Below are 27,742 nucleotides of genomic sequence, written 5' to 3' on the forward strand. Positions count from 1 at the left end.
GGAAGGTGACATCACCAGCTCACATTTCTCAGTCACTTTGAACAACTGTCTCTTGCTTGAGCGATGTAACTAAGATACTGTGGGACAATATGGCAGGTGTGCATGGGCACTGGGTTGGACAAGCTCATGAAGGAATGTGACGCACGTGATCTAGACCCTTCCTGTCATTAGTCGGCGGTCACAGTAGAGTTGGACCTACAGACCTGAAACAAACGTACGGCAGAGTGCGTGAAGTTTTTAGACATCCTTGACATAGATCATGGCAGACGTGCAGCGCTGCAAAATGAAGTTGCTCAACCACAATGTCTAATCCACATCCTTAACTGGTGCATGCTCTGTCTCTTTCTAGACAAAGAGGACACAGCAGCTTCCTTGTCTGCAACCACAAACCTGGTCACATGACAACAGTGGAAGCAGCTATATCCGGTTTTCTGTTTGTGTCTCCACAACTCTGCTTCGCAACCCCCCCCCCCCCACCCCCACCCCCACCCTGCAACAGCCTGCACTAAACAACAAAGATGACCCTTGTCAGCTTCCTATTTACACCCATTTCCCCTTCTTCTTCTTCTTCTTCGTGTATTCAGTTCTACTTTCCACACTGTGGTCTTTCTGCAGCGCTGAAATGACGAGAAAGTGAAACTGACAGCTGCACTTTTTTTAATCTGTGTTATTTATGACTAAAACACAGGAGAATAAATGGCTGGGCATATATTTTCAAGTTAGATTTTATACACTGGCTAGAGAATAAATGACACCATCATCTTATTATCATAATATTGGTCCTGCCTTCAATACATGATTCTAATGTTTTGTAAAATAAGAACCCCGATAAACATCCTATGTACAATAAGAAACACAGTGCAGACTGCTGACAAAGGACAATGGGCCTTACAATAACATGAGTGCCTTGTGCTTTTAAGTCAGGTCATCATCACAAATGCAAAGCAAACCCTTTTGATGTCTATGACTTCTCCGTAACAGGAAACTGGCCTACAGACGACCGACCACGTCCTAGATAAGATAAAAACCTCGTTCAGGTCTGACTGTAAATGCCGATACACGGTGGGCTTCGAGGAAATCCACCAAATAATCTGCGGCCGAGAGTGAAAGCTTTTCTAATAGAAGTCAAGTGGGACAGCAGACATGTGGCTGCAGATTAAGGGAAGGACAAAAGAATAGGAAGACTGATTTGACACCAGATGAGAGATGAGAGAAGTATGGAGGATGAGAAAGCTGTGCAGAAAGTTGTGCTGAGCGGAGTGCTAGTGAGACAGATCACTACATATGTTCCCTACATATGTAGGCCTGCGAGCTGGGGGGGTGTGAGCGCAAGTGGAGTGTGTATGATCCATGTGTACTGTGTGGATGGGGGGAGCTGTCAGGGCCTGATAGAGTGTCTTTACATGACAAGCAGCTGCTGAGGTCTGGGATGCGCGCTGGGCAAAGTGGAAAATAATGAACGGAGAACCGCTGCCAAACACAACAGAATTCATCTTTATTTGCCAACTGCTACATGGCCCGGTGTGTGGACAGCTCCAGCCTGCCACCAACGCCACGCCTACTATACCCCCAAACACACGCACACACACACCACTAGGTGCAGACGGAGAGAACAGGTTCGGTCACAGCTGTACACAGTGGAGCATGGCCTTGTTGGCTTTTATGTATATGTGTACAAACTGCAAGCAGTGTACGTCTATGCAAATTAGTTTGTGATCTAATAAAAAGGTATCTACGTTTTGCTTTAAGGGAAATGTCAAACCTTTTCAAGGACACTCTCTTTTATATCTTTAAAAGTTCATTAAAGTGAGTCTTTCTATTACAGCTGCAGAAATTAGAAACTACAACAGCGAGAAACTTTGCAATTAAAAAAAAGTCCCCAGGACGAACAAGAAAAGGTTTTAACTTTTTTTTTTTTTTTTTTTTGGTGCTGAAGCCATATGTAAGTAAACTTGGCCTAAATGTCAGTTGAGGGGTCACTGAATAAGAGGGAAAAAATATGTGGAAAGCTTTATACAGAAGGGGGAGAGACAGTAAGAGTGACAGAGGTTAGAGGCTTGAGCGTCCTGTTCTTTCCATCTCTACTTGACAACGACAGGAATGTGGAGGTCCCAGCTGCTGTGGCTTGTTGGCTTTTAATAAAAGTCATCACGCAGCATTCCTCCCGCAGCCCCCTGAAGGAAAGGCCACAATGTGTCCAAACTTAAAATCTCTGTTGCACATCATCCGTTAGTCTGTCCTCTCCTGTCCTTTGTTTTTCCTCTTTGTTCCTGAGATGTTCGTCAAATCTTTAACAATCCGTGAGATTTGATATGACACAACACACTTTATTGTCCTGTAGGGGTAATCTGACTTGAACTCCAATGGTGCAAACATTTAGCAGCCTCTAAAGTATAATCAATGAATAGAAGAAGTTTACATCTGCTTGTAAACAAAAAAGTCATCTTCTGCCACTAGTTTAACCACACTTCATACACAGGTTTCAGTGTAGTTTGAACTTAAGCACACACACATACTTTTGAGAGGAACCAATAGACGCGCAGACAAAATGCACCTCTCATTGCTCACACCCAGTGGTTGGACTTCCTGAGGGGGCTGCTGTTGGGTTTTTGTCCCCGTCTCCCTATTCATGGCTTGGGGATGAGAGGAAGGGAACCAGTGGTAGCTGCCTGAACTCTGCATGTGTGTGTATGAGTGTATGTGTGCTCGAGTGGTGAGAATCGGATGAGAAGGGGAGGTAGGCGGAGGTTGAGGATTAGGGAATTAGAACTCCAAAGCGAGGGTGGATGGGGGGGGGGCTGCGTCTTTTGTTGGTTTTTCCTCAGCCGCCCCCGCCATCCCTTCGGCCCTTTTCTGCCCGGTTCTGCTTGTAGGCTGCAGCTGCGGTCTGCCACCCTGTGCCCTGCATCTCAATGAGCCGCGGGTCACCCGCTCCAGAGTAGAGAGGGGCCTCCCTGATGCAGGGGTCACCACTGAGCCCCAGCAGCCACAAAACTCTGCCTCGCATCATGCCCTGCTCTAACTGCAGAGCACTTATCTGGGCTAATCGTGCTGCCCAGACACCCATCTCCCCATTTGCATGTCTTGTTGTAACCATATAAGGCAGCACCAGGCTCACAAGCTGTCCTAAACAGTCCTGGAATTTGGGCTCCTTCATATGAATTCCCTTTTCTTTTTATTTCCTCCTGACATCCCCCTCCTCTCTTTTGTTGGCCCCTCTCTCCCATGCAGCTGGATGGGTGTCTCCATTGCCAGGACATTGGCAGCAGCATCAACCTGTTGTGAGGAAGGGCCACCCTGGCCTCCAATGTAGCCCTCTATGTTGCTTCCTCTTCTCCCCCTCTTTTTTTTCTCTGTCACTGCTGTTGCTGCTGCTGCTACCCTAACAGGAAAAAAAAAAAAAAAAAAGCAAGGGGGAAGGGATGGAGAGTCGGGGGGGGGGGGGATGCACTGGAGGCTGCCCCTCTTTCTCACGCTTGTAAGAAAGCCCTCACTTCTTCTCCGTGGTGAGTGACACCTGCTGATTACCATAGAGACACTGTGGGAAGTTCCCCCCTGCCACACTGGGGTTGAGATTTGCCCCCTCTCCCTGGGTAAACAAGCAGTCCATGGATTAGTTAACTGGGTTACTGCATGGCAAACAAATAAACACACATTATTCAGAGCAAATTAGTGCCAATGAACTCTCAATGACCAGTGTACACCCGAAAAAAAGAAAGCCGCAAACTACAGATTATTTACTTTTCCAAAGTAATATAGTCTCCAGATGTTGGGAAATTGTCAGAAACTTTTATCAAAAGTATGATGACATTTTCTGAATAACATGATAAGCTGATGTGAAGGATGTTACAGATCTCTAGCTGAGCATTACAGTCATCTCTTAGTTTGGAGACAGCTGAGCATCCCCCCCTCCCTCCTTTCCGTCCTAAACTGGAGAGAGGTGCCAGTGATGTGATTGATGTCGGAGACTGGGAGCTTTCGCTGGTCCAGAGCTGCTTCCGCCATGGGTCTGAGTTTTCAGCAGGGTCATTATCCTAGCAACGGGGTGGTGGTGGTGGTGGGGGGGGTGAGGGTGAGGAGCGTGCGCTGGAAGAGGGGGAGGATCGGCATGGAGGTTGGGGAGGCAGAGGCGGTCAGGAGAGAGGGGAGTTGATTGAAACAAGAAGGAGAGGAAGAATGTGGGTGCATGAATTGAAGAGAACAAGAGGAACGGCGGGGATGAGGGTGGCGAGGTAAAGGCGAGCAGAGAAAGGGAAAAAGAGTAACAGAAATGGAGAGCACAGTAGGACCACCGCTGTTGTGTAGAGCAGGCGGACTGGAGTAAGCACACAGTGGGCCTGCAGTGAGAGGAGGAGAGTTGTGGAGGTGCCATATCCCTCAGCCTCCTGGACCCCCCCCCCCCATCATGCCAGCCAGCCTGCACCGACAGCTGCACCCAAGTAATTTACTTCTCTCCACAACATTTAGCAGGGAGACTGCTTCCCATTACCCGGGGGTAGGGGGTCCACGCTGACGGCCATACACCCGGCCAGAGCGCTGGCCTCCTAGTGCGATACCCTCTGCTGCTGGACCCTGCCTACAGGGGCCATATTGGCATCCAGCTTCCATCAACTGGGTGGTGTCTTGTGTTTGATCACCAAAGTTGGGGTTAAGTTGTGAAGCTATTTTATTTCATTTTCGGTTATTTTCTCGTAGTTGAAATTGATTTTTTTTTTTTTTTTTTTTTACAAAAGGAGATACACAAAAGATGTAATTATTTATAAGGCATAACTGTGTTTTGTGCACTAGAGGCTTTATCAAATTGTTTTTCTAAAGCACTTAGAACTAAAACTGTTTAACTATGTATTCAGATTACTCCAACAAATTGCACAGCCCTCCATGTTTTTAAGTAACAAACACTGTGACGTTTAATCTTTGAGTTTCAAGTTAACAAACATCATTTTGGGACACATTATTAGGATTTAGTCCATTTTTATGCACTCGATGTCAAAACCTGACAATGTGGGTCAACATAATACAAAAGGAAAAGTATTTAGTTTGAGCTCCAGTTCTTCGGTACATGATATGCGTGTTTGTGCTGCAGCGGTGTGTGGCCCATGACAGCCATAATGAGTGGACGTGGAGGAGCCTGGGCGAGACCAGCAGCAGAGCTGGCAGCAAGTCAAAGTCTCCGAGTCAGCATTGCAGCATCATGAGACATTTTTAATCAGGTGGGTCTGCGCCTTTGAAGAGAATCTAACTTGTGTGGGAAACGGTGCATTCTCTTACGGAGAAACAACAATACAAAGGTGGAAAATCGGCTGCGAAATCGTTGGAGCCCTAGACACCAGACACAAACATTCAAAAAGTTTCATCTGCACGCATACAGCCCTTTCTAGAGTTTCACTAAAACATGCATGCTTTCCTTCTCTCTCCCCCCTACCCCTCCCCTCCGTCTTGTGGGTCTCATGCACTCTCCTGGACCACCAACCAGGTCCCGCTTGAAGGAGCAGCTCAGCTCATGTCCTTCAGCCGCATGACTAGAAAAGGAGCCAATCAGCTGATGAGCTCCAAACCAAACCACGAGAGGCTCTTTCCGTGGCATGTTGCACACAACATCCATCCGCTATCCTGGGGCCGACTGGGTCAATGAGCAATGTTCTGGGAACATCACAAAGACGCAGCTCAACGTCTGTCCCTCTCTCCCTCTCTTTATGATTGCGCCTATCTGTACTCCCCCTTCATCCTTCCTCTCATGAGTCGGAGCCAGCTGAGCGTGCTACCCAAATCCAACAGTTGTTGCGACCTTCGTTAGCCTAACGAAGGGGCCGGCTCTTTATCCTTGTCAGGGAGAAAATGAGTCAAACAAACAAGGGCCAGGGAAGAGGGGAGGACAAGCGAGCGCTGTTCTGTTGAGCTTCACTGGGTTTTTGGCCGAAGCACTTCTCTGGAAACTAGGGAACCCGCAATCTACCTCTCTGATGTCTGATGATGCTCCGGCTTTGATGGGAACTTTGGGAAAGCACACTCACAAAAGGGAATAACATGCTGCTCAGTGTCCGTGGCCACTAGAGGCCGTAGGCACATTCAAAGTGTGTGGGAGCGCCATGTGAAGATCTGAAAAGAAGGCATCATTTGAGGGTGCTTAACAACTGGTTATAGAAGGAACAACAAAGTTACTGTTTTTTTCTTTTTCCCAAGCCTGTACTTGTTTCGTGGTCTGTGTGTGTAAGGGCATCGGGTGATGTCCGGCCGGCGGGGTAAATTCTGAATAAATATGCTTCACTGTCCATACACTTAGACATATTTGCATATGCATGTCCAGACATACGCACACGCAGCTGCCTTGTGTTGCATTCCAACACCGTCCTTCAACAACAGATAACAGTCATACAACACATCCCAGACAGGGTCCACAGTTGAGGCGCATAACTGCAGCACAAGGCTGAGGGAGAAAGTATGAAGGTGTGTCCTTCAGAATGAGATCATTTCACCGAGCGCAGCCCGTCTGAAACAAACGCACACCACACTTCAAGGCTGAGAATATTGCAGCCCCTAATGACAGATTAGCTCTACTGGGGGTTACAAGATTCTTAAGCACTGTGCTTTCTCTACGTTCTCTCAAGAGCCTTCACGCAGTGTACACGTGCAAGCTGAACATGACTAATCGGTCAGGAATCAAAGAGCGAGAGTGAGTGGATGTATTCAGCTGACGTGCGAGCGCTGCTATGCTCTATGTCTGTTCAAATGAAGTCATCATGTATCACAATGTTGTTCTTATATCATCTGAAATGCCAAATAGGGTAGTGAACAGCATTATCATTATTATTAAGTAATGCGAGCATACTCCAATCGGACAATCTTTCTCCTTCCCAAAAGCAGTAGCCTAAAACAGCATAAACAGAGAACTGGTCTGTCTGGCCAATTATCATGTGATGTAATGATAAACTGATCAACTGAACAATGCTAGTGGAGAGATACTCAGAAATCAATTCTTCACATCAGCCGAGAAGCAATGTTATCTTTTTTTTTTTTATTCCTCGGTGTCAGATTTAGATATTGGCCAAAAACTCAATCTGCGTATCGGACCGAGACAAAGAGTGTTGATACATTTCTACGATTAAATGGGACTTCCTGTAGGACAGAATAGAGCGCTAAAAAGACCCAGGTTGTTGCCAGACACTGTCACAATATGCTGATGGCGATATGTAGGGTTATCTTTTGTAAAACATTTAATTGTTGTTTTGACTGCACACACGGGAGTAATGAGCATGCTGAACACACTTGGAAGCAGTTTAAGCCATTTATTATTACGCCTACATGGAGTTGAGTCACTTGTGTGGCGCCGGCACACAAACAAGCTCCCCTGAAGGTGCAACATGGGATGATGGTGTTTGAAGGGGCAGGGGGGGGGGGCTACCTGGCGCAGGTGATGGACAGCAGACAGGGCCACTGCAGGTTCACCTTCTGTGCGGTGGCTCTGGGGCAAAAGCCGACATGACAGTGACGCGACACGAGAAGCCTTCCTGTCGGGGAGGCAGGTGGACGCGCTCCAATCAAAGAACGCAGAGGCTCTGGGTGACATTTCGCGGGGCACAGCTGCTGGGGCTGCGACGGCATGCCAACTCACCATTTGTGAAGAGTTGTCTCTTTATTGTGTGTTTGCGTGGGTCGAGCTCTGTGCGCGTGTACGAGTCTGTGCAGGGCTACGTCCACGCAACCCGAGTGTTTATCGACCAGTCAATATTTGACTTCTCCCGTAGTTATACTTTACACTAGCTCTCCATCAGGATGTTTCATTCTTATCAGCGCAGCCTTTAGTGTGGCAGAATTGACTTTTCTCAGTGTCTCCGGCACAAATGATACACAAATAGTGCAAAATTCCAAATGAATGAAACATTAGCCAGAAGAAATGCTGATTCACAAACTCCCTTTGAAAGATTTTGTCTGTAGAGGGATACAACAACACATCTGGCTTCAAACGCCCCTGATATGGTAATTGGCATAAATGCAATTAATCACTTAAATATTGCTTAAATGGATTTTTATGAAGAGCGATGATAAGATCCAATTTGTAGATAACACAAATCTGTGTGTCATGGTGGTCCACTCTCCTACTTTGCAGGATTGGTCCGTACTAAACAGCATGCAACACTAATAGCACCCAATACTACGTCCTTCTCCTTCCTTGGAGGATCAGGGTGTGGTCTGCCTGAGACCAACCGAGCCGAACCGGACTGACCCTCTCCAAAAACAGCAGCCTGTTGTGCTGCTAGCAGAGGCCTTGAGGAGGCTAACACAGCACACTCTGCTAGTGACCTGCTCCTGTCACGCTCGCCCCTGATTCAGACTCTCAGCATCTCCCCTTCCAGTAAAAAACCTGGTGCCTTGGAACTGGGCCCGGGGGGCCTTCCTTGGTTTTGAGAAACTTCTTCTCCTATTTTGCCCCTGGGGGTTAGGGAGGTGGTGGGGGTTAGTATGCACACATAAAGCTGCTCAAAGCCAGCAGGTATGTGAGGAATGCCTCTTCGTCCAAACAACAGGACTCACGCCCGACACAGAGCCACGCCACAGCACTGTCAGAGCAGCTAAACGGGGCCCACTGGGGACTCTGCAGCTGGATGAATCTGTACACTGGATGTGGCTGACAGGATCTTTAAATACAGTTACAGGTTGATTAATCAGGCAGTTTGTTGTTTCTGCTGCGCTTACAAAACAATTCTGTAAATAACTCTACCACTCTCAACTCGTGTCCTTTAAAGCAAGAAAACAACTGCACCATTTGTGTAAAATCTACTTTAATATTGTGTTAACTTTATGCTCCAAATGTTAAACTAGCATGTGCATATATTCTATGAAACAGAGCTTTTGTATTTGAAGTGCATCATTCAAGGACCCTGAAATATTTGCATAAGAGCGAGGTATATTCAAGAGGGTGTTCATATTATTTGTTCTTTGTCGTGTAGTTACATTTGAAACTGTTGGTAAAAAAATTACTTTTAGAAACTGATTGGAAATAAAACTGTATTTGTGCATTTACCTCTTTTATGCAGCCATCCCTCCTTGACAATCACCACATTGGTCATGTTGGTGTGCAGGGTGGAGGATCCAGGTTTCCCACAGGGAGAGACACCGCTTCGTTTCCTAAGTGTCCTTCACTCAGCCCTGTGCAGGAGCCTGGAGACGGGTTCCTGGGGTTTATAGCCGCCTTCTCAATGATGGTTACCTATTGTGTGAAAAAGAGTAAAAATTAGCCCCATATGGAGGTGAGAGGTGTTTTCCACTCGTGTGAATATTAACCTTCGGGTCAACATTGCGGAGAAGACGCAGTGAAAAAGAGAAGATCCCAGAGTTTTATGGCCCTGCTGGTTTGCGGGTAAGTTATTTTCACATGGAGGAACCTGTACCGGTGCGAGGGTCAAATATCTGTCATTCACAATACAGTCTTTCTCTATTGGAGAATTCCATGCTGTGCAAATGCAACCCAACATTTCAGATTTTTTTTAATTTATTTTACTTTACACATGACTGGAAGAGTTGTGTATTCCAAGGAACCATTAAGATGTCCTTTTTATTATACACTTCGTATCGTCCCCTTTGGGAAAAAGTCCTTGGAAAAATCTGCAGCTGCAAGCCGTCCGCACCAGACGAGGGAAAAATGACAATTTCACAGAAATTCTATTCAGCACCAACGCTTGTCACACGTACGATATTTACTCATGCACACATTATGGCAGTATTTATTGCGAGTATTTTAGTAATGTTGAACAGGTAAGCCTATCATTGCACAGGTTTCTTCTTTCTGTTAACCTATTTAAACCTGAATATACGTCTATGTCTCATGTGCAATGAACATGAGTAAAATGTTAAATTGTAAATTTACAGTGAATGTTTTAGTTTTTAAGGTCTCTCTCTGATACAAAGATTTTAGTAAACGCTGAAATTCTGTGCAGGTTTTTCTGAAAACCTTCAGGTTCTGGGGAGGTTGATTTTGAACGTTACTCAGGTATTAGAAGGCGTTTTGTCTTGGCAGACGTCAGTGTAGCGTGGACGCCGATTATGAAACAATTCTCTCACAGGGCAACTTTGAAACATTTTAATGCAGCTGTGGGAGGCTTAACATTCTGGGGTTTTGTTCAGCTGTTTGATTGAGTGTTGTGGGTTTAGCATACTTCAGGATTTCAGTTTGTTTTATTTTGAAATGTTGTGGAGTGCAGGAACAACCTGCTGGAAATATATTCATATATATTCATCCCCTAATATCATATTCATCCCCTAATATCCATATTCCATTACTGTCCGCTTTGTTGTGCATTAATATGGAAGGTGCTGACTTTTCCTTTATGTAGTTCGGCATAGTAGATACTGACCGCAACAAGTTTTACAAAATATGATCATTCTTAACTCGGGCTGTCAAACAGTTGGATTTACAAAGCAAAGCAAACAATGTTAGAATAATCAAAGAAGATGATTCAGTATTAAGAATGAATCCTCTTTTAACAATGTATTTTATTCAATGTGCAAGTTACTCAATTAATTAAAATGTTAAGCTTATTGTTTGCGGTGCTTTTTATTGTGCGTTTTATTCCGTTCATTCAGCTAATAATGTTTTATTTCTCATTTGGATTAAAAAGTTGCTTTTATTTTGAAAATTGTAAATTACCTTCCTAAACGTGGAAAGTTGTGACAGAAACTTAACTTTGGAAAAAGGAAGAGAGAAAAGTGAAACGCTTGATGTCACAAGGATCCGTTGTGAGAGAGACTTTTTTTTTTAACATTATTATTTCAACGACTTCATCAAAAGTTCTGCCGAGGACTTTTTGACAACAGCGGAGACGCAAACGGGTAAAGAGGAAGGTGAGGCTGGGCAGGAGGTCACGGATACATCATCAAGCAAGACAGTGATTCAAATTCAATTCATTGTGCAAAAAAAAAAAGAGAAAAAGTAAAAGGCAAAGGTTGATAAAAGATGATCACTTGTAAAGGGTTTTCATGCCTCCTGTTCTCTAGTTTAAATTTGTTCTACATTTGCATCAGAAATAGTTTCACTTTTAGATTTCAGCCTCATATGAAATCTCTGCTTCAGCACTAATCCATCTACTAAAGATCTTTAAAAAAACAAAAAACAAACCCAGGTACGACTACGTTTGATAACTTCGCATGGCAAAAATAAAAAAAAAACAAGTTGTAAAGTCAAAGCTCCTTCTCTGCTGCGGTGAGGAACAGACTCATTTCTTTACAACCACAGATGACCTTTTAGCACTGCGTGTGCTGTTTATTTGCACCTGACCTGAGGCGGGAGCTTCACGGAAATGTAACTAGTTCCTATAAGCTGCAGCGATGTTTACAAAACAACAACTCTAGCGCTTACTCACACATGAAGAAGACTGCGTTCACAGTTACATGGTAAACGTGTGAAACGGGCTTCAGATGTACCAGAATAAACATAAAGGCGGCGACAGTTATAACAATACCTGTTGAGAAAAGACAGAATAAAAGTTCCCTGCACGTCAGATCGACTCCTTCACAGATTGAAAGATTTTGACATCAAAAGGAAATATTTGAAAGCTGCAGGCTGTCACAGCCAAGCATGCTTGACCTTTCATTCGTTCAGTGCTTCTTTATGATATAAAGACAGCTTTGAATCAGCAGAAGAAGGATCAATTGCCAGGCTTGTTCACACAAATGTCACATACTGCAGCAGGCAATATCTGGCCATCGACTGAAATCAATTTCCCCTGCTGCTGCTCAGTCAGAGCGCAGCCATCAAAAGGCAGCTCTGTTGGAGTGGCCTCATCCAGCGTGTGGCTGGGGACAACAACAGGAAGTGGATGTGACTATTGACAGGCTGCGAGTCATATCAGCACAGCCCCAGGCTCCGATACATCAGACAGCGTGTTTACGAGCAACACGTCTTTTTTTTATTTTTTTTTACTGCCATTCAGCTCCATCCTTCCATCGTCGAGCGATGCGAGCGTATGAAAGCTCAGTGTATTTTCGCTCACTGTTTTTTTGTTTATTGCTCTAAGGTTGTGGTGCTTGTGTCACACAGTCCATGTTGGAAAGGAGCTGTGAGTGGGAATTTGAAAAAGCACAGAGTGCTATTCAAACCGAGGCTCACACAAACCGTTGGATCCTCTCTCGGCATTTCAGTACGCACACATTATGTACACATCGGGATACATCACGCAAACAAACTTGAGGACACACACACACACACACACACACACCACAGCCAAAAAAGCAACACATGCACAAGACCGGCTCTGGAGCCACAACAGAGTGCTGCTGTTTTTAATGGGAGCGACCTGTTGCTACTGCGGCCTGTGTGGAAAAGCTGGGCTGCTGCCAGCGCTGCAGACAGCAGCCACTGAATGAACCCAGTACCCTGACAGCAGGTCACATGCTGCTCAGGCCTCTGGGCTGCCATTGCCTGCCTGCCCTGCTGTCAGTGCAGCTTTCAATCATTCATCTTTTTTGGCTCATGCTCCAGGGGCCACCCCCATTCAATGCAAATGAGTGTCATGCAGCAAGGAAGGCAAACACTGCAATGTAACCGAGCCACTGAGAACGGTCCCACGTTTTGGTTTTTTTTGTTGTTGTTTTTTTCTTAACGGCAGGAAGCAGAAAATCAGGCCGACATCATCACACTTCTTCCTCCATCAGATCAATAGATACAAGCCTGCTTTGCTCTACTGCTGCTTGTGTCAACAACAGAGTAAGTAGCGGGTTTACAGTTACAAAAGATAAAACACACGTTCGTGTTTCAAATGATTACATTATCTCGTCAGATACACACTCACCTGTTGCTGGAAAAAAAAAAAAAACGTCCCTGAAGCAATACTTTGTTTGTGTTCAAATGCCACAATGGAACCAGTTAGAGGGTGATCTACTACACAGTGCCAACTTCCTCTTTCAAGTTCCCTGAAAACACACCACCGCTGACAACAACATTGTTGGTAAGTTTAGCGGACCACGTGTAGGCTACTGTATCCCTGAAAGAAAGGAGACTTACAGTTTCAAACCTGCGATGAGACGAACGGCGACCCCTTTGTGGCTCACGTAAATGCCGTTTCAGGCGAGCAATACACTGAATTAAAAAGCTGTGACACAAAGCTGCCTGGATCTATTCGGATACAGACCCATCATACAACACGCTGTCTTTTTAAGAGGAAACAATAAGAGCTTAAATCTCTGGTATCCTTGGCGTGCTGCAAATCAAATAACATGGCCATTCACATTGGCAACTGTTAAACATGACTAATGACACAAAAAGGGTTTTGTATCAGCCAAGAACAGTGCGGTCATGTGATTCAGATGGCGGGTTACCATCACAAGAAGCCCATCCCAACCAAACTCCTGTGGCGCAGTCAGGGGAGGGAGGGGGGGGGGGGACGGCGTGATAAGTCTGCCTGCATACAGGGCCATCAATTTCAAACAACATTCCTCAGATTCAGCACGTAACTGGTGGCACATTTGCGTCAAAGGGGCCGTGATTGGATTGGGTGGGAGGCGGCTGGTATTTTCAAAATAGAACAGGGAGAGCCAAGCAAATCACAGTCTGCATCATTACGCCATGCTTGTTGCGTCTTTGCGGGTCACATGCCAAGTCTTGCTGCATACACACACTGGACAGATGTAGTCTCATGACCGGTGGAGAACATTTTGACACTAAAAGGCGTTACTGGTACAACATGCCCAGGGACAATGTTCTCGCTGCAGACTTTGTATGCATGACTAACCCTTGGGGAAATGGACACAAACATAAAGTAACCTCAATGAAGCTGATTTGATCTCAAGTTGACATTTCTGCCTCATTTAAACCTTTTACATTTTTTGTGCAACAACATCAATATCTTACATGTATGTTAAAACATTTATACAATTTCTGCTGTAAACAAATACAAATCTGTGCTGTGTGGGTGGTAAGATAGCAGAGACTCCAAAACAACTTTGTTGTTGTTGTACTGCTTAAAAGAGAGAACAATAAGACTACATATATCTTTATGAATTCCTTCATTTACATAAAAAGGCACGAAAGCCCCGTGGTGGGAGCCACTGTAAGGTGTCAACAAGTCAAAACAAAGATGTAGCCTGCTAGTTTGTCCTGCTGACTGAAGGCAGATGCAGCAGTGCTACAACAGAGCAGCAACAAGCTATCAAAGCTAACGCAGCTGAGCGCTACGTATTTATTATCTGGCAACAAATGTTTCCTCACAACGCGTCAACAAACGCAGAGGTAGTTCATAACAATGAATGAGCTGCTCTCATGTTGAGCTTCCTTTGTTATCGTTTGCCTGCCGGGCAGTGAAGTGTGAGCAAAAAATACAACTTTCTCGCTGACTAAAGTAAGATGAGTGCAGATGATATTTTGGCCCTGAGGGTTGTCTCCAAAAGTGGTCATTGTCAGAAATGAATGGCTAACATGTGAAAAGAGGCTCAGCGTTGTTCGTGGAAAAAAACAACAAAAAAAACAACAAGCGCGTCATGATTTACTACTGGACAATAGTAAGCTCCTGTTTGCTGTTAAGTAACTTCTACAGCGAAGTGAAGGCAGGAAAAGTACCTCATTTTGGGTTTGCATTTAGCGATAAAAAGGATATGGGGCCTAGCAGGGCAGCCTGGGTGAGAATAACCGCATCCCATGTAAGTACAATGGGGACCTACCCTGTCTAGCTGTGTCGACCTCTTGTAGTTAACCATGCGAAGGAAACGCGGACATTTACCTGGACAGGAATTCAACAGTGTGTCCGTCTCATTATAGTGAGCAGTTTCGTCGGTATTTTAAGTTGATAAGTCCTCTAACAATCTGGACAAAGTGCTCCTCATTTACTCCGTTTCTTTGCCTTTCTTCCACTACACCTCCCTAACGCGCAGTCTGCAATGCCTCTGTGGCAGCTCGTTCTCCCGGGTCCTAAAGCCGCCCATGTATATCAGTTACGCTCATACAAGAGTTGTAGGCAGTCAGCCGTCCCATTGAAAAAAAAAACCTGCACTGTTTTTATAGGGGCTTATGAGGGGCTGCGTGGCCTTGTTGAACCCTGCGCTGTCTTATCTGAGCCGGCGGTTTCCAAAATGGGGTCCTGCGAGCTGCAGAGTGCCCTGAAAACTCTGTAGTTAATCTAGTTTTTTTACAAGTGAGTTTTGTTTTAGAATTGGCAGAATTGCTTTGAGTTGACACGTTGCACTGCTGCATGTAATAATAATCACAATCAATTAATTAGTGGATCACTTCTTGATAATGTGGTCTATATCCAGTAAGACTTGTGTTTGACCCACCGAAAGTAGAATATTTAGTTTCCCGCTACAGAAAAAAAGTAAAACTGAAAATATTATTAGAGGAGCGTGATATTTTATTTATTTTTTCCTAAATTTGTGATCGCAATACAGTATATACCAAATCATTGATTCATCAATAAATTGACATCCGATAAAGTTGTGTAAAACTTTATTTGATTATTGAAATAAACCAAATAGGCTAAGAATTGTTTTCAACTAACAGCATTCACTTTTATTTAAATAGTCTGTAAGAGAAGTGTTTATCAGTGCACAAAACAAATGCCTGAAAAGTTAATGCATTCAGGCAAATTTATTGAGGAGTTGGCTGCAAACTTGGATTATCATCAGGTAGTGAAATGAGTCACCCCTTTCAATAAAGGATTTAGTGGGGGTTTTTTTGACTAATTGAAGACCGATACCATACACAGATGTGATTGTGATAAAAAAAAAAACACATTTTCAATCTATAGATGAAAATGCTAAGTAATGTATACAATCATGGGAAGGAATTATAAAGTGTAGTTCAGAGCTAAAATAAACTTTTAGACGTGTTCCAATGAAATGCCTCTTTGCAACAATGTTTTGGGACTTAAGAAGACCATAGCTGAGAAGTATTTAACTTCCTGTTGTTGCAACCCCATTTCACAGATATCAAAAAAGAAAGCCAAAATAAAAAACAATACTGAGCTTGCAGATAAATGAGCAATCTTTAACCTCTAATAACGACTATTTGATCAATGTAAGTTCCATAAAACTTTGTGAAACTTGTAATTCCTTTTTTGATAGAACTCTTTTCAGGAACTGCTCCATGAATTTACATTTTGAATATATATTCAAATGTCAACAGAAGATGCAGCAATTTAAGGATGTACATAACACACGCAACAAATATAAAAGAGAGAATGGCACATGTGCTAATGAACATGAAAAAGAGAAATGTACAAAAAAAAATCTTTGTGAAAACAATTATAACCCTGCTAGTAATTCTGGATTATTTAAGATAAACAACCATCTACAGATTGAAAGAACACCTTGCAAGGAAGGTAGGAGTTAAACCAGTTTAGGACAAGTACAGACAGGCCTGCTGAGTAAGGAAGTCAGGGATCCTCTGTGTCAAATGAAGCCTGCAGATGACTTGGTCTGTACAGTCATTATGTACTTATCTTTAGCTATGTAGAAGACTATAAAATATGTCTTTATAGGCCAGCAGTTCATTGATCTGAAATTTTGATTATAGACCAAAGAAGGACTTTGATTTTGTATGGTTGCACAATACTACGAAAATAGTGTCATGAGAGCAGGACAGCAGGGCCAGCTGCCAGTGTTCCCTCTGTGATGAAAAACTTTGTGGCCTCTGCCCTCTGTCTCTGGTGTCATTTCCCCTCTTTGTCACTCACACTGTAATGTGCTCCTCTCTGCTATACGTGTCAGCTCTGCCAAGCTGTTCCTGTCATACAAACAGAGTTGAGTGATTTTTTTTTTCTTCTGCTGTTGTTATTCAGTGATGCCCTCCTCCTCCTGCTCCTCGGCTGCTGTTTTGCAGGTTCAAAACTAAAGTAGCCAGATCAAAGAGTCAAAGTGAGTTAATAATGCGTTTCCTGTCAAACACTCGTCTGATCTCCTCTCCTATCTGCCTGCAGTATCAGTTCATAATGTAACAAACAGAACAGAGCAGAGCTTAATGGGCTGGTGAACGAGAATAGATAACACGCAGCAGCAACAATTAGACACAGAAGGGCAAGAGGGCCATAATGGGTTGGAAGTGGTGGGGGGTCCGACCACTAGAGCATCTCCTGGCAACTGCAGTGCAATGTGCTGTAGCTCCAACTGTCACATTGTATCATAGGATGTACTATCTACCTGTTACGCAGCTTTGCACCACCGGCGATACAACCTTTGAAATGAAAACATTCTCAAATAAATCTATGGCATAGATCTACAAACTGTTCAGTCAGTCTGTAGAGTAAATATGGTGCACAACCACAGCTTGAGTAAAGTAGTCTATTATAATACAACATATTTATTTTAAAGATTGCAACAAAAACATGGACCATTATAACTTAATACATGTGCTAAAAAGTCTGTAAATTGACACATCTGTGATTAATCAATCTACCTTTTAAAGATTTAACAGTTGTTCTAACCGCTTGCTGTGCAGCCAGTCATGACTCAAACGTATCAAATGTTAATGAAACTCTTCAGAAGATTGCAACCTTTCCCAGTTATCAAATATGTAAGACTGAATTGCACGTGAACATTTTTAAAGTGATCTTTGTAACACATATTTCTACATTTTTACGGCTGGGATAAACAGACGGCTGTACACAAAATGTCAAAAGATATACAATTTGGCAGGGCTGGGCATTGTGATGTTTTTAATGTGAGATGCATCATCAGGCACATATTAAAGATCCCCCCCCCACACACACACACACACACAAACACATGCACTTGCACATATACACAAACATGCTCACACACACACATACACATACACACTCCTGGGACTTTGGTCCAGTTGGGGGAGTGATGTGGTTCACTCAGTGGCTGGATGGCTGGCTGGTTGGCCGGTCAGGCTACACTGGAATGCGGTCTCTTTTGTTTGTCTGAGAGAAGAGTGGGTCAGGGGGAGAATGCCATTGATGATTGCAGAGAGGAAGAAAGAACCTCCAGGAAGTGTTCTCTCTCGCTCTCTCTCTCTCCCTCTGTCTTTCCCAGCTCCCCCACTCTCCCACTCCCATTCTCTCTCCCTCTCTCTCTTTCTATCTTTCTCTGTGTGTGAGAACCTTCACCGTGCCGAGCCCCTCTCTCTGAGGCCACTGTCCTCAGGCACAACCACTGCTTTGTCTTGCCCTGTGAACACACACCCCTCCTCTACTGGGCGCCTACATTTGCCAGGGCCAGAGAAACACAGGGCCACTGCTCCTATTCTTATCCACATTGTTGCTCCTGCATGCATGCATCGTGTACGTCTATGTGAGTTTAAATGGATATTTTAATGTGACTGATACTTTACTAAAGCTCCCAGATGTTTCCTCTGAATTAAAAAAAACCCCATCATTAATCATCTTTCTGTATGCCAATTTCATTGAGCAAATACAGTTTTTATTTAGGGAGCATTTTATTTAGGGAGTCTTCTTCGTGATCATCTCGATATTGACAGTGTTGTTCTCCCTTTGTGAAAGTAACAGACGGACTAAAAATGGAATAAAGCAGTAAGTGGATAAGAATCTCGCTGGTGGCCCCTTTCCGACCAGTGGCTGCCGCCTCTCGTCACATTGCTCATTCCCCTCTGTGTCAGGAGGCTGTGAGGAGCTGCAAATGGCCTTTTCAAAACACACGGCAGCTGGAACACAGGGCAAAGGTGACTGAAGCAGTTGGGGGAAGCACAGGGAGGGACACGAGGAGGAGGGGGGCACAAGATGAGCAGCTGCAACCTCGAGCCCCTTGTTTCTCTGCTGTGCCACCGTCTCGAGCTTTAACAATTACAGAGCAGACTCTGGAGATTGTGTTATTTTTAAGAACCTGGACCCCCCCCCCCCCCCCCCCCCCCCCCCCCCCCCCCCCCCCACACACACACACACACACACAGTGAAAATCAAAATTCCTGTCTTAAGACAATTAAGGCTGGACAAATCAGAGACAGGACTTGGTGTGGTCTGGGAAAACAAAGGCACTGGGTGGTGTGTGGTGCCAGCGAGTTCCACAACCCAGATCAGGATTAGAGAGGGCAGCCCAGTTGTCTAATAACCCTTCAAATGACAAAGCATGATTAATAATTCTCTGTATCAGTCAGGGTAAACCATTGATTTAGAACTAGGTTTTACAGATAACAGTTCAGCTTTTCTTTCATCTACATGCAACATTGTGGGATGCTTGCAAATTAAACGTATCTTCTGGATTTTAGCTTTTTAATTAACATTACCTTTAAACAAGTCTGAGTGCTTCCCAACAGGAAGCATTTCCACATAAACCCTTGGTTCAAATAAGACATTTAAACTGTTGCCTTATGATAAGACTGCTACTTTAAGGTTTAACTTTAAAAATAGTTTTGTCTTAAAGTTAGCATTGCCAGTAATCTATCCATTACGGATTTTTACTACAGCGTTCAGTCCCTTCCTCCCTCCTGCGGGACAGTTGTTTCAGTCAAGAGCCAATTGCTGCTCCCAGTGTACTTTGCTACTTGCTGCCGCTGTGTGAATTCACGCAGTAGTACAGAAGTTATTGTGGCACTGCGGTATCGCGAGACTTGTGCCATTATCAACCTGCTTGACACACAGCAGCGCCGAGTGCAGCCTGCTTTGCCAGGGTCGGACTGAAGCTCAAGAAACGACAAGGAGAAGCGAACATCTGGGCGAACATCATGAAAGGACAGCGGGACTTGTAGCGAGAAAAAAACGACGATACCGGAGGAGAATAAATGTAAGTGGAGTGTTTTTTTGTGTGTGTTGGTTTTCAAACGGAGGAAGCTGAAGTTAAAAAGAGTGTCCCCCTCGCCGCTTCGTTCAGCGCAGTTGGCTTTGCTGTGAGTTCCTCTGCTGTTTAAAAGGCTCCCAGCAATGCGTTTCCCAACACGGACATGGAGCTCGGTTTACTGCGCCCTTGGCTCTCCTGCCTCCGTGTCACACTTATATTTCCTTTTTGCAAACACAACTAATGCGCGCAAAATTATACTCCAGCACGTTGTTCTGGGCAGCTGTGTAACTTTAATATCAATTTCCCGTTCGTTTTTTTTCCCCTTTTTCAACCTGCTTTTCTGCGCGAATCAGCTCCTATAAAACGGATGTCTCACAGTCGTACACAGTGTGCCTCATGCGTGCGTAAAGGAGCCACAAAGCGTTTAATTTGTATCCCCGGGTGTCGGCTGCAGTTTTTCTCCGCTGATTTATGACGCTATTAAAAAAAAAAAAAAGTTTTGACATTTGGTGTTATCTCGAGACATTTATAAATCAACCTTTCTATTTATTTGTTTTGTACAAGTTGTGTGTCTGGTTTTAGCCCAGAGTTAACATATGGCATAGAGGGGAGCACAGCTGGAGGTAGCGTTTCCATTGCGGTGATGTCAGAGCAGCTGACTCCACAGCTTGCAGTGTAATTAGCAAACAGAGCACCAGTTTACTCACTCTGCACAGGGCTTTTTTTTTTTTTTTTCACGTTAGCCTCCTTCCTCCATGGACGGGTTGGAATCACTCCCGATCCCACTTCTTCCGTGTTTCGTGAACGCTGCTCCTTTTTGTGCGTGTGGGAACGCGCCGGTGCTTCACTTTTCTCAAAGTACAGAGACTGCCTGCTCCACATAGGAATACTTTGGATCATTTGGAGTGTATCCGTTTACGCTGCGATACATGGGTGGGTGAGCGCAGCGCAGCGTGTCCTGCACCACTGGAAAGAATGGAGGATTTGTGTTCTCAAGTTGGATAAAGTTATTGATGCAGACCTAGGCTCTGGGCTATTTGAAAAAACGTGAATGAAAGTTTCTAAATAAATTATTTAGTTTCTGAACTTGTATTTTGGAGCCTATAGATTGAAGATTTTATATGATTGCTCTTGCTCATTCTTTTGAATAACTCGTGTCATTCGGCACAACTTTAAACTCAATCCACTCTTTTCTCGCTGTTGCTTTTTCTTTGATAGCGGAACGCAGCCTTGCTCTGACCTATTAATGGCTTCATTTCGTTTATCTAGTATCCTGTTTTTCCTGTTTTTCGTCAGGTTATGAAGGAAGAATGGAGTTCCCAGACCATAGCCGCCAGTTGCTGCAGTGTCTGAGTCAGCAGCGTCACCAAGGTTTCCTCTGTGACTGCACTGTTCTTGTCGGGGAGGCTCGATTCAAAGCGCACAGAGCCGTGCTGGCCTCCTGCAGCATGTACTTCCATCTCTTCTACAGGGACCAGCTGGACAAAAGGGACGTTGTGCATCTCAACAGTGACATTGTGACAGCCCCGGCTTTCAGTCTGCTCCTTGAATTTATGTATGAGGGGAAGTTGGAATTCAGCACTCTCCCGGTGGAGGATGTCCTGGCAGCAGCCAGTTACCTCCACATGTATGATATTGTGAAAGTGTGCAAAGGAAAGCTAAAAGATAAGGAAGTCTACTCTCTTGATGAAAAGATGAGCGTGGGTTTGGGACTCAGCTGTCTGGACAGGGAAAACTCCTCAGATGGCGAGCTGCACAGTAAGCAGCTCATCCGGCGACAGCCCCAGACACAGTCTCATGGGCTTCATCGGCCCCCCCTGGCAGAAGAATTTGACACGGACAACAGCGAAGTCAGGCTGGCTGTCACAGATTGTGATAGGTCTACACAGAGCAGGCAGAAGGCAAACGGTCACTCTGGCAGGTCCCCGGACCTTGTAGGTGTCAATTATGTGTCAGCGGAGGCCGAGCCCTGCGTCCAAACAGCTGGAAAAACAAAAGCTGATGTCAGTAGTTCCACCGTATCACTGTCCCAGAGGTCCCGGGCTTCAGATGACATGGACTGTGCACTGGATTTGTCTTTCAAGCCTCTGTCTAGTAGAGATCCCTTACACCCCTCCTATGTCTCGGGACAGCTGGCCCTCGACAGCCAGCAGCAGGGCACTGAGCCACTTGTTAAAGACGAACACGACTTGCTGTCAGAGCAGGAGGACAGTGAGCCGATGAGCCCTGAGAGCCAGCGCTTTGGGAATAGTGCCAGGAGCTCGGTGGTGACAGGGTTCGCTGCCCTCTTCCCAGGCAACAACGGCTCCACAGCCGCCCTGCTCTCCCAGGAGGAGGACCTGATGGACGAGGAGGGGGAGGCCTGCAGGGGGAGGGAGGGCGCCCCGGGCAGGGAGCTCGAGGAGAGGAGGGGGAGGCTGCTGGGGGACAGCGAAGAGGAGGAAGAGGATGACTTGGCCTCCTCAGATATCTCAACCTCCAGCGGGGTGCTCCTGCCCCCAGGACAACAGGTGTGCGTGTGTCCCCTCTGCAGCAAAGTCTTCCCCAGCCCCCACGTGCTGCAACTGCACCTCAGCTCACACTTCCGCGAGAAGGACGGCGCACGCTCCAAGCTGTCCCCTGACGGCTCAGTCCCAACCTGCATGCAGTGCAACAAGACCTTCTCCTGCATGTACACGCTTAAACGCCACGAGCGCACGCACTCGGGCGAGAAGCCATACACCTGTGGCCAGTGTGGCAAGAGCTTCCAGTACTCCCATAACTTGAGTCGGCACGCTGTAGTTCACACACGTGAGAAGCCCCACGCTTGTAAGTGGTGCGAAAGGCGCTTCACTCAGTCTGGGGACCTATACCGCCACATCAGGAAGTTTCACTGTGGCCTTGTCAAGACTCTCGCCATTGGATAAAACACATCTCACCAGTGCCACAACACAAGACAGAATGTCTTTTCATACACTGAATTCTACTACTGAACAGTTTCTTTATGATTACACACATTTTCAGTTTTTGTCGGAGACATATCACTTGGATTCTACCCGATGTGGCATTTGTCGAGTAAAAAATGTAGCAACTGTAAAAACTGGAACTGTTTTCTGCGCGTACAAGTGGCCACAGGTTGTTAGGGTAAACATGGCCGCCGTGAAACTCATGCTGGATCTGTGTGGTCGAAGATGAACAAGTCACATGATGCACTTGTTTGTTTCTGTCTATTCGTGTCAATTTGTCGGAGTTTATTGGAAGAGTGTATCTGCTGAAAGACAAAAAAAAACCAATTCAAACCCTATCGGGCAAAATGCTGAAAGCTAATGCTAAAATATGTTAATACAATCTTCAGAGTGAGTGAGACTTTAATTTGTGCAAATAGGAGATCAAAACCGTCCGCAAGTAGCAATATGTGATTTTTTTTTTTAATCTCCTATATTATTATTATTATTATTATTGTTATTAATATTATTATTTATTTTGGATTATTGATTTGTTTAGTCCTTAACAAGTAAACTGTCACGAGGCAGTAAAACTAATGAAGTTTGACTACTGGAAGTACTTTTTTTTTTTTTTTTTTTTTTTCATGGAAGTAGAAGTTTTTATTTGGTTGGAATGAAGTTCTAAGTTGTTTATAAAAGAGGACAAGCAGACCATCACATCACCACATTTCGTCTTGCCTTAGGGTGCGTTGCTAGCTCTTCAGTTGCTAATGTTAGCGAGCACATGTTGACAGAATGGCCTTGTAATTGCCACTTCGAAAGAAGTTGTCTAATTAGAGGAAGGGTGGAGAGTGGTTAAGAGCTAATGCCTGTTATGCTGGTGCCTACTGAAAACGCTTAATTTGGAGCGCTTACTTAAACAAGAATGAGATAAACAGTCATGCCTTCTGGTCAAAATCACTTATGTTTTCAGACCTTATTAAAATAAGAAATGGAATACCCTCCACATATCAGGATGTAACAAAGGTAGTTGTTTATTCTGGAGTGAGTGGCCTTAAATATGTTTCAAGAATGTGACAAAATTGCTAACCACACCATAGGCAATAAAGCTTATTATTGACCTATTTGAGTTAAATGTACATCTTTGTCAGTAGATGACACGGTGTTCAGTGCAAACTCTCAGCAGGCAAGGAAGGAAAGACAGGTGGATAAAAAGTGCTGTTTGTTAATTTAGCTGTGCTCCTCATGCCATTCAGATAAACCCACTGACCTTCCTTTTCTTTGAATTAACTCCACATTATATCTTCTTACTGTATGTTTTGCTACTGATGAAGCTGGGGCCTTAAGTGAAGCTCTCCTTTGCAAGAATCTTTCGGCGTCTCGGTGGATTTTGTTGTGAGCGTCTACATGGATGCTAAATTTAATTCTCAAACAATCGAAAAGAATCGAAGTTCATGATGTTGTTGTCTCATCTGTCCTGAGAAGACTTGATCAGATTTATTTATTAGTTTGACTTGGTTCAGGTTTTTACAGTAGGTGTTGTTTTCATTTGTATAAGCTTGAAAGACATCACGTCTTGCCTAGCGAACTTGGTACTCATTAACTGGTATTGGGGCTGAATTTTCTCTGTGCAAATCGAGTTACTGTAATCGCATTTTGATGTACCGTGTAGAGATCTGTGCGGATGGTTCAAGATTTGTCACATGGATCATAGAGAAGCACTTGTCTTTTTTTTCCTTTTTTTTTTAGCATGCATATAGTTTAAACACTATTGTCTAGGCTGCTATTTCTTACTGTATGTATATTTAATGTAAATATAATCTATTTATCAAACCTTTTTTTTTTTTCTTTTTTTTTTCCCGTGTCAACGTGGAGAGAGTCAGGTGTCTTATTGTTGCTGCAGTTTCTTAAAGTGTCGCATCCTACACAGGAAGTTTGGTTCCTTCTTTCATGTTCAAGACAACTCGATCAGACCCAGAACAAATCAGAAGATTTAACACCGCTGTGACTGCTGTTCTCCCACAACAGACAGTTGTTCACAGGCACAGCCACACTGATACAGCACTGGCTACCTATAGAAACGAGACAATACAGGCATTGTCGTCCCCCCCCCCCCCCCCCACACACCCCCAAGTCCCAGGTAGTTCTCAAGGGATCATTGTGTGTCTCCCTCCGAGCTACAGGGAGAAAGGGCAGCGCCGTTTTTTTTTTTTTTTTTTTTTCTCGTTGCACTTTTTCTGTATTGAATGGAGCCGTTGGAATGTGAGAAATGTTTTTTTGCAAAAAAGAGAGCAAGGACACTGTAAACAGGTGTATTGTTTGGAGGCTTCAAAGAACAGACTCCCCTCCCTCCATATCCCAGCATGTAGATAAACACTCCATTGTTCCTCTACAGGAGCAGATGCCACGTTGATTTGATTGCACATCTATCAAGAGAATTTCACAGTTATTGGAGTATTGTTTTTCAACACGAGACTGATAACATGCCTGTAAACTGTGTGGAGGAGGTCAGATTTACCTGTTCATTTCAACATAGACACCCTGAGGTATATTTGTTTCCGAATGAGGGCCACCAATGCCTCCTTCAGGAAACGTAAAGCAATTCATGTCTCCTTTGCATTTATATACTTCAGAATTTTCTTGCTCAACAAGCCGTAGTCGAGAAGGAATCGAACCATTTCAACCTGAAAAGCCGTGATCTGTTTTCACTCTCCTCTGGCTCAAGTGAATGCAGCTTGTGCAAAGTTTGAACAAGAAATTTGGCTGCCTGATTACTTGCACAAACACTCCCGTTGTTCACACGTTTAATCACTTCTGTTAGTCGTGAGAACAATAGATATATTTCAGATGTAGACCTGTTAATATTGTATATTTGAATCAGAACACACTGGAATGTAGATTTTGTCACTATTTCATTTTTAAAGGAACATTTGTAATGTGGTGCAAAATAAACTGCTTGGTTTTCTAATGTACATGTGTACAGAGGTAGAACAACTAACAAAATGTGATTTCTGTTTTTCCTTTTTATTGTTTGAAGTCTTTATTTATACCTCCAGGATGATAACCAAATGTGCCTTGTAGACACACAGATAAGTGTTGCATCTGGAGAAACCCTTTTTCTATATTGTACATTTTGCCCTAATCTGCGGCGGTAACGTTCAAATCATAGCAGCAGTGGTTGCCCACAGACTTTTTTTATTTTCTATCATATCAAAATATAAATTAAGACAACCTAAATGTCTCTTCATTTCTGCTGCTTTGCGAGAGATTACTTTCACATTTTGAGATTTATTGTACTTTTTCTTTGTTTCTGTGAATATATTTCTTTTTATTGACTGTGTTCAACTGAAGACACACTTTTTTTTTTAAATACTACTGGGAACTAACAAGTCAGCTCCTTTAGTTCATGTCACTGTTGAATGTGAAACACTGAGATGTTTGATTGTTGAATGGAAACAGTGCTACTCTTGATGGAGGGCTATGTTTGCCTGACTCATGCTGTATGATCTGAGGACTTCACTGATACTGGAACTTTGTCCTCTGCAGGTTGCAACTGTGAAATTGTGTATAATCATGAGAAATATTTATTATTGCATTTGCTACTTGTGCAACATTTGACTTTCTCAGTTTTGATTTGGGTAAAAAAAAAAAAAAAAGCTTCTAAATGTCAAACAGAAACTCTTTTTACTAGAACTTGTAGAAGTGCCATTAGAATTTAATATAATTTTTTAAAATAAGAAATGTATATTTTATAGTAATCAATTACTTCAGTGTTAGGGGGTAGAGATTAGAGGACAATCCTTATGCAGAATTGACATTGCTTAGATATGGAGGCGATTTCATTTGATCTATAAGTGTATGTGCATTTTCTTTGTTTGCGCTTCTGGAGTGTGCATCTGTGCGTGTGTCTGTGTGTGTGTGTGTGTGTGTGTGTGTGTGTGTGTGCGTGCGTGCGTGTGTGTGCTGTGGAAATGTGACAATCTTGATTTAGATCTTTCTTAAGATTATGCATAGAATTAAAATGGAACAACTTTCATGCATTGTGTGGACTTTTATTTAAAAAAAAAATTCTTCACTTTTTTTCTCCACCAGTAAAATGTACTTTTACAAAGCTTTACATTTTGGTTCAAAGGGTGAGTGGTGGTGATATACTGGAGTAAATTATATTGAAAAGTGTTCCTAATATTTTGCCACTCCGTTTACTTACATGACAGGAGCAAACTATTCGGATTTTGGAACACTTCAAAGCTTGATCTAGACCGGTTGAAGTTCAGTTGTCCTTGGATTGAGCTTCAAATATTCACAACACCTTTCTTAATTACTGCAGTACACCACTCACTGTAACTCCAATAAATAATATGAAGAAAAATTATCAGCTTTCTGACCATGTCAACAAAAACTATAGACAATATAAACATAAAGGAGAAATAATTGCATTAGATGGTGTAGGTGGTCATCATTTTATGGCTGATCTGTGTGTATCACTTTCAGGCCTGAAGCTTCTATTTACAGTCATGTTTTAAAAAAACACAGGTGAACTCTGGTATGCTATAATTTAGGAACATAATAGAAGAGCCCTTCTCTGACTCACAGCAGCAACAATCAGCCAGAGTGTGAAGTACTGCAATGTGTACACAGACAACATGAAGTGATAATACTGCAGGTCTAACAGGCCTTCTCCCTCTGAAACCATAAACTGAGCTCAAGGACGGAACAGCTTCATGATTGTCTTTCATTGTTTCTGACCTGTTGCCATCACTCTGCACAGGAGATAAACCTGGGACAACAAAACCAGTTGACTGAGTGTGTTTATAACTCAAACTCAACCAAAACACACATATATTTGTCAGTAAACACACACACACACACATACCAAATGTGTGTCATGCCAATTCAGTGGACAGTTTCAATGGCAAGAACTTTTAATTATTCTCCGGCGGCACCATGAAAGAAATCCAGCTGCTCTGCTACGTGATCCCAATGGGGATATACTCGGGTTCCCACCAACCCTCCCCCCAGTCCAAGCTCACTCATTCTGGGAACAACGTATAGACAAGGGCCGCATCCCCCCTCACACCCACATCCATCCCACCTCCACCCCCACAGGCCCCCAAAACCACGGCCCCAAACCTCAGCCTCATCCC

At 43.9% G+C, this 27,742-nt stretch overlaps 3 protein-coding genes across 6 annotated transcripts in view; 1 reads left to right on the forward strand and 2 right to left on the reverse strand.

Moving 5' to 3' along the window:
* Positions 1-15,033, reverse strand: part of akt1 (v-akt murine thymoma viral oncogene homolog 1) — a 29,846-nt gene extending 14,813 nt beyond the window's left edge. Inside the window, exons 1-2 of one of the 2 annotated variants that reach the window (XM_079370005.1) lie at positions 14,706-15,033; positions 9,020-9,205 (exon numbers count right to left, since the gene is read on the reverse strand). In XM_079370005.1, coding sequence (XP_079226131.1) covers positions 9,020-9,065 — 46 coding nt within the window. In that variant the 5' untranslated portion in view covers positions 9,066-9,205; positions 14,706-15,033. Of the gene's footprint in view, positions 1-9,019; positions 9,206-14,646 lie in introns of both variants that reach the window. The other variant, XM_079370006.1, reaches the window with a different exon arrangement.
* The window catches only part of siva1 (SIVA1, apoptosis-inducing factor), a 59,478-nt gene that overhangs the window by 24,270 nt on the left and 7,466 nt on the right, over positions 1-27,742 (reverse strand). The gene's annotated exons all lie outside the window — the stretch shown is intronic.
* Positions 16,768-26,638, forward strand: zbtb42 (zinc finger and BTB domain containing 42). 3 transcript variants are annotated; one of them, XM_079368987.1, is made up of 3 exons: positions 16,768-16,836; positions 19,539-19,680; positions 20,971-26,638. In XM_079368987.1, the coding sequence occupies exon 3, from the start codon at positions 20,985-20,987 to the stop codon at positions 22,578-22,580; it is 1,596 nt and encodes a 531-aa protein (XP_079225113.1). In that variant the 5' UTR covers positions 16,768-16,836; positions 19,539-19,680; positions 20,971-20,984; the 3' UTR covers positions 22,581-26,638. The 3 variants fall into 3 exon arrangements, with proteins under 3 accessions (XP_079225113.1, XP_079225112.1, XP_079225111.1); XM_079368986.1 differs by lacking the exon at positions 16,768-16,836 and having other exon boundaries at positions 19,485-19,680; XM_079368985.1 differs by lacking the exons at positions 16,768-16,836; positions 19,539-19,680 and adding an exon at positions 20,240-20,607.

Source organism: Symphodus melops, assembly GCF_947650265.1.
Source record: "Symphodus melops genome assembly, chromosome: 19".
Taxonomy (NCBI): domain Eukaryota; kingdom Metazoa; phylum Chordata; class Actinopteri; order Labriformes; family Labridae; genus Symphodus; species Symphodus melops.